Raw genomic sequence first — 7097 nt, forward strand, 5'->3', positions numbered from 1 at the left:
TAATTTCAAATAAAGTATGTATAAAAATAACTGAAAAGTAATTATTTATTAAACTATATTTTTTAGTTATGCAAATAAATATGGCAGAAAATTAGACATAATCATAAAAGTGTGATACAAAGCTTTATTAATATTAAAAAATTTTCAAAAGTGTAAATGTTTTTTTATTATTTTTGGTTTATAGAAAATCTATTAAAACATCTAGAATTCATAAATGGTTAAGAAAGTTCTCCTTCAGCTATCTTGCCACCAACCATATCTTGTATCTGTATTTTTAGCATACATAGCCGTGAACATATCCTCAATAAGTTTCTGTTGTTTACCACGTTGTGTTGAATAAATAATTTTATGAAACTTCATTATTCGATTCAAACGAATCATGTATCCCAGCTGTAAAATGATAAAATAGTATTCCAGCTGCAAGAAATATAGTTTGATTCTGCTTTTCTAATTCATGAGCAAATTCTACATTTCCCCATTTAGTTATCTAACAAAACAAATATTTTTGCTTTAGTTATAATTTTTGAAATACAAGAAATAAGAAACCAATGAATCAACAATTTCAAAAAAGAGTACCTGATGTTCAACTTCTAACCTTGATAGGTATACAGCTTTTTCAACACTGATATATTTTTGAGAGACAACCATGGGAAGAATAAAAGATTTTGTAATTTCCATTGCAGACTGAAGACCTTAAATTAAATAAAACAAAAATAAAATTATTCATAAATTGTTGTAAACAATTTATTTAATTTATATATTAAAACTTCTGAAAAAAGTACATTTTGGTCAAAATCAAGTTTTTATCATGACCCTAGCAGTCTGGAACATTGAGTTAAAAACATTTGCCATAGTTTCAGATTCAACTGATCATACTAAGTTTTCCGTTATACCGTACATTGACAAAGTCCTTCACTTTATTCCTGATCAAGTCGAAGATCAATTGTATTAACATAACACTGTAGCAGTGTTATGTTAATACAATTGTGTTTAGTTTATATTATAAAATTTTAATTCAAGATTGATTTAGAGTCATAAAAAATTATTTTTGAGTTATAGAAAAATTTCTATTAAAAAAAATCTCTCCGCATGATGCGTCACTGAACTATGGAATTGGCCATATATATATATATATATATATATATATATATATATATATATATATATATATATATATATATATATATATATATATATATATATATATATGTATATATATAAACACACACACACACACACAAAATAGTAGTTATAAAATTAGACTCAGAATAAAATTTACTTTTCCTTAGCTTTTATAATTAAAATTTATTTTTAAGATTATTTTAATATAAATGTTTATGAAAGAATAATTTTAAGAAAAATACAATTTTTTTAAAAATATTCTTTTTTTTTTTGAGTTTTTTTTTAATAATATTTGAAATGTTAAAATGTGTCTTATCAATTTAGAATTACTTTTTTTTTATCTTTCTTTCTTAACATGTCGAATGCTTTTTTACTATTAAGTAAAGCATATTCTGTAAAATACAATGTTTAAATTCATTTAAAAAATTATTATACTAACTGTTAGTGCACGCTAAACAAAACTTTTTATCAAAATTTGTCATTAAAACACTCAAAAAACGTGTAACAAATCAGTTTACAATTATATCAAAAATATATATATATAAGTTTAAACCAATTAGTAATTCTGAAAAACTCATTTCAATCCTAAAGAACACATTGCAGTCACTCAAACATTAAACAGGTACAAAAAAAAAGGCACCACATTAAACTAAATCAGATTTGGGAGACCCAAATAAATTACTGAGAGTAATAACATATACAGAATTGCCAGAAAAAAAAAGTAGTGCCAAACAAATTACTCAAACAAATCTTGTTTTTAAAAATCTCAAAATAGACAGTAAAAAGTTAATTGTTCCTAAAATATTGCTTCCAAAGAACTTATGCTTGAATAATCAGAGCAACTCAAACGACTACAATTTTGCAGGAACATTCTTAAGAAGACTGATAATATGATTTTAAAAAAAGTACTTAGTAACTACTTTAAATAGAAAAACAAAAACAATTTTTTGAAGACTCCATGAAAAGAAGTTTTACTGTACCTCGGACTCAAGGCAAAGTTGTATTGCATACTATACTACGCTAAACTACAATACTTGTTACTCGTAGAATGGATTAATACAAATATATTAATACAGATTTTACTTGTTCAAAGAAATTTTTTTCTAAAAAAATAATTTAAGCATATACTTAAACATTTGAATGAAAAAATTAGTTATACTTAAATTTTGAATGGTACGCTAGATCAAGAAATTAATTATAAAAAGCATGGTATCTGATGTTTTTTTACTTTGATCTTACTTGTTTGGTCTATAGAATATAGACGCATATAACCTATAAGCATGTTTTTGCACAAATAATATATACATATGTATAAATTTAAAATAAAAAATTAAATTATAAAATTAAAAATTAAATCTTCGTCTATAGATTATAGACTTGTATGGCATGTTTTTGCACAAATATGAAGTTTAAGGTTTTATGACGATAATGTTTTAATTTATTAATTAGAACAATTTTATTTATTTGCTTTGTTTTATTTAAACACTTTTTTACGTTATAAACTGTATAGAACAGCAATAAAACAGTATCATGAAGTTGTTTTACATTATCACAAGCACATTTAACATTTTGCTCTTTATATTGTCAAAACAACTTTGCAGATTGTTTTATTGTTGTTTTATAGCTTTTAACAATAACAATTCAATACTCTTTAAAAAAGCACATTAAAAAAATTTTTTTTTGCGATTTGATTTTTTCTTGCGTTAATTTGAGCCACAAAGGTAAACTAGCGGCTAGGTAAATTGCCAGATTTTAATCTAATCAAAAATGAATAGACAGAGCTAAATCAAAAACTGGCCACAACTCCTGCTCTTTTAGCTAAAGATTTTTACAAAAGTTTAAAGATGGTTATTAAAAGTTTAAATGATGGTTTATTGGTTGAATATTGCCAAAATTGTTGTTTTGAGTTTATTAAAAAAAGACTTTCTTTGCATATTTAACTAAGACAATCACATATAATTTAAATTGTAAAACCTTGAAAAGAAAGTTACGTTCCAGACTTTTATAGATCTATTACATATTTGTTTTACTTTCAAAATTATTCTACTATTTTTAAATTACTCTACTATTTTTCTATTTTTATAATATATTATGTTAAATTAAAAATAAAACTCCTAACAATGCTGCAAGCAACAACAAATCATTTTTAGAGTTAACAAGCAAAACAAGTTTTAGAGTTAACAAGTTAAAAAGCAAAGGAGAGAGTTAAAAACCCAACAGGCAGTTGACAGAAGACTTAAAAAATGAATAAATACTGTAAATAGTATGAGCCTGGAAAATATGAAGACCGCAGATAATTCCTTAGCACAAATGTTTGGGGAAAAAAACTATATATAAAAAAGTTTTTTTCAGAATGCTAATTTGTAATCTCATTTGTTGAGTCAAGTGAGATTGAGTTTTACTCAATACAAGTGATAACAGCTTCCTTGAAGCAGGGACCAAGGTAGCATTTGTAAAAAAGTTAAAAGAATGTGAACTTATGATACTGGGACAATGAGTTTTGTTGGATTAAAAATCAGCAGCCACTACAAGCCAAAGAGAGATTACATTCAAAATCAGCTTCCTGTTCTAAATAACTAGAAAGTGTTGACTTTTTGTCAAGAAAAAAAAAATTTATTAAGTATTGATTTACTGATTTGATGCCATCAGCCACTTAAAAGGAAAGATTATTTATGCAGATGAGTAACAAGATCAAAAATGATACCTTATGGTACTGGAAATGAAGTAAAGCAATGTCCATCAAGAACAACTATAATGCTGTTAAAAGATAATGATTAAATGATTTTAAAAACTTTCTTAGATACAGCATTTGAAGCTTTTGTCTTTGTTTTAAATTCTTATTCACTCCCAAGGAACAACTATTAAGTTGGAAGTTACTAAAAAAAAAAGAATAGAGTTGACAGAATACTTTAAAAGTTGTAGATTGAATAAGTAAGGCAAAGATGAAGATGGGAAAGAGTTCTAAAAGGTTTAAGCGTAGGGAAAAAAACTAGGCAATTAAAAGTTTTTAGAGAGACCTTGTCTAGAAGAGAAAGAGCATCATTGGAAGAACAAGCCCAAATATGGCAACAAAAGCAATAAGAGATTTTAGGAAGTTAAATCATCTCTTTATCAAGCTCAACATTTTCTTACTTCGGATTCTATAATTTATCTCGACAAATCTCAAATCCGACCTTGTATGGAATACTGTTGCCATAACTGGGGCGGATCTTCTAATGATAATAATCCCCTTTCTCTTTTGGACAGGGTGCAGAAACGCATTGTAAACACAGTTGGACCTGCTCTTGCAGCCAACCTCCAACCATTATCACATCATTATAATGTTGTCTTTCTTTTTCTTTTCTACAAATACTAAATTGGGAACTGCTCTAAAGAGCTTGCGTCTCTTGTGCCATCTACTAAAATTCATTCTCGTGTTACTAATCATTCAATTAAGTCTGTTCCCTAAGTGCTCAAAAAACTTTTATTCCTCTAGTTTTTTCCTCGAACATCAGTTTTTTAGAATTCCCTTCCTTCATCTTGCTTTTCTGATTCATATAATTTGTAATTCTTTAAGTTGTCTGTCAATTGTTATCTTGCTCTTCAATCTTCATCTTTTCTCTTCCAGTAACTTCCAACTTTAATGCAGCCTTGTTGAAGCAAAGATGTAAAAAAAAAAAAAAAGTAGAGAAAGTAGAGAATAAGGAGTAAGAAAATGGCATGCATGATAAAGAGAAGCAACCTTAGCAGATGCTAATTTAACAACCGATTGTATAGTTGGTTTCCATGGTCAGTAGTGAATAAAAATCCAACAAGACATAAAGAAGACATTTCTCCATAAGCTTTCAGTGAGGGCTTATGGAGATGACCAACATGGCAGACTTTATCAAAAGCCTTTTAAAAAATAAGAGCAGTAATAACATGTAAAGTAAGAAAATTTTTTCAAGCGCTTGTTCTACTAAACTTTTATTGATTACATTTGTCTTACATTATTTAGTGTTAATAATTAATTAAATCAAATTAACTAAAAAATAATTACTATTATTTAGCCTTATTTTTATCTTAAATTTTTATTTTTATAGTTAAAGAAAGACTTTGACTGATAAACTAAATTTATTGCTTTCAATAATATATATTTAAATTTTCTGATTCTTTCAATACAGAAGCGAGAGATTTTAACAAATTGTGCAGCATAAAATATTTAGACAATATTTAGACCTCATCTATTGCTCCCTTATTTCCTTATAACTAAAACTAAAAATAATCAAAAATGCATCATTACCATAAATTTGCCAACGATTTAAATTCATCAGATGGTCTTTCAGCTTAGAAATTGATAAGTCAGGTTGTTTTAACTCAAATAAACTTGAAGTGGAAACAACCGATATTCCATGCCTAAAATAAAAGAATTGACAAGCTAAAACTGCAATAGTCTAGGCTGTAACAACACTTTAAATTAAATTTGTCATATAGTGTAATTAATTGTCACAATATTTATATATTATATATTCATCTCCCTAAAACATAGCTAAAAGTATTAGCTAAAAAAGCTACTGTTGCAATTAGCAATTGTTGTTGTTATTTTTTTAAATCACTCTCTCAACCCATTAATTCTAAAAAAAAACATGAAGAAGATCATGGCTACAGCTAGAAACAAGATGGCAAATACACTGTCAGGAACGTGGTGGGTTTAAAATAAAGGTTTAGAGTGAGCGAAAGTTTAAACTCTTTATTATAACATTTATAACATAAATATCTTTATTATTACATAAATAATAAAGATATTCTAACAAACTTTTAAATTGAACTTTTTGAAATGTATTTAATTAAAAAAATGTCTAAAATGTTATTATTGCTACAATTATTCTTAATTGTTAGAAGCATTTTTAAACTATCTATATAAGAATAACTTTAAGTTTAAGAGACAAATTAAGAACAACTAATTTGTTAAAAAAACATTAAGCAATAACTGTTAGAACAAATTTTATAACTTACAGTTGTATAAAAAAAAACTAACCATTTCGAAAACCAATTGATTATAGGAACCCATTCTCTCCCCTGAAGTTCAACCAACTCTTCAGGCTGGTCTGCTAATGCACTAAAAATATTTTAAACTCATAAAATCAAGTTTTCTTTTATTTATAAAGAACCTCATAACTTTAAAAACATGCCGATGGTATACAGTAATAACTGCAGTAAAGATGCAAGTGATGACATGGTAAGCAAGAAAAAATAAAACCAAACCAAAGGTCTCTCGTCTGTCTTGCTTATTTAAGCTTTATTAGCAGCTCTTTTTTTGATACAATACTTAATATGACTTAGGCTAAATGAACAATGAAAGTACAAGTGGTTTTAAAAAAAATTGTGAAAATACTAAAAATTACCATATGGTATCAGTTTGAAAATATCTTAACATTCCATTAACCAAATCAGACTTGGTAATGCTGCTTGGATTATCAATAGCAGTGTTGCATATTACAGTCTAAAATTTAAAAATCAAAATATTAAATGATAGCATTTTGTATGCATATTACAGTCTAAAATTTTAAAACCAAAATATTAAAAGACAGCATTTTATATAAGATTTGGATTTAATTTAATAACTTCAACAAGTATTCTCAACAATTTTTATTGTTTTAATAAGTTTTTGCTCAGTTTTTGATACTAGCAACTTCAGCTAAAAACTTGCACAATTAAACACCTGCCCCCCCTCCTCCTTTCCAGAAACCGCTCCCCTTCCCCTCGCTTCTAGAAAAATACTGTAATACACATTGTCAGCTACATTCATGCTAAAAATCTTAAACTCATGAGTGTTGTAGAACATTATTTTACTTATACAAGTTTCTTTCTCAAATAAGCACTTTTCAAATAAGCTCTGTTCATCTTAATCCCAATCATTCAAAACAACAACAAACCTATTTCTGTGGTAACTTGCTAAAAATGCTCGAGATTGGCAAAAAAAATACTAACCTTATTTCTATGTTTTATGGTAACCC

At 26.7% G+C, this 7097-nt stretch overlaps 1 protein-coding gene across 1 annotated transcript in view; it reads right to left on the minus strand.

The window, feature by feature from the left end:
* Positions 1-101: 101 nt before the first annotated feature.
* LOC101241264 (ATP synthase mitochondrial F1 complex assembly factor 2) overlaps positions 102-7097 on the minus strand; it is a 14807-nt gene continuing 7811 nt past the window's right edge. The window contains exons 4-8 of the mRNA XM_065788444.1: positions 6486-6583; positions 6119-6199; positions 5384-5496; positions 577-692; positions 102-487 (exon numbers count right to left, since the gene is read on the minus strand). Of these exons, the coding sequence (XP_065644516.1) occupies positions 347-487; positions 577-692; positions 5384-5496; positions 6119-6199; positions 6486-6583 (549 nt within the window). The 3' untranslated portion in view covers positions 102-346. The remainder of the gene's footprint in view (positions 488-576; positions 693-5383; positions 5497-6118; positions 6200-6485; positions 6584-7097) is intronic.

This window comes from Hydra vulgaris, chromosome 01, assembly GCF_038396675.1.
Source record: "Hydra vulgaris chromosome 01, alternate assembly HydraT2T_AEP".
NCBI lineage: Eukaryota > Metazoa > Cnidaria > Hydrozoa > Anthoathecata > Hydridae > Hydra > Hydra vulgaris.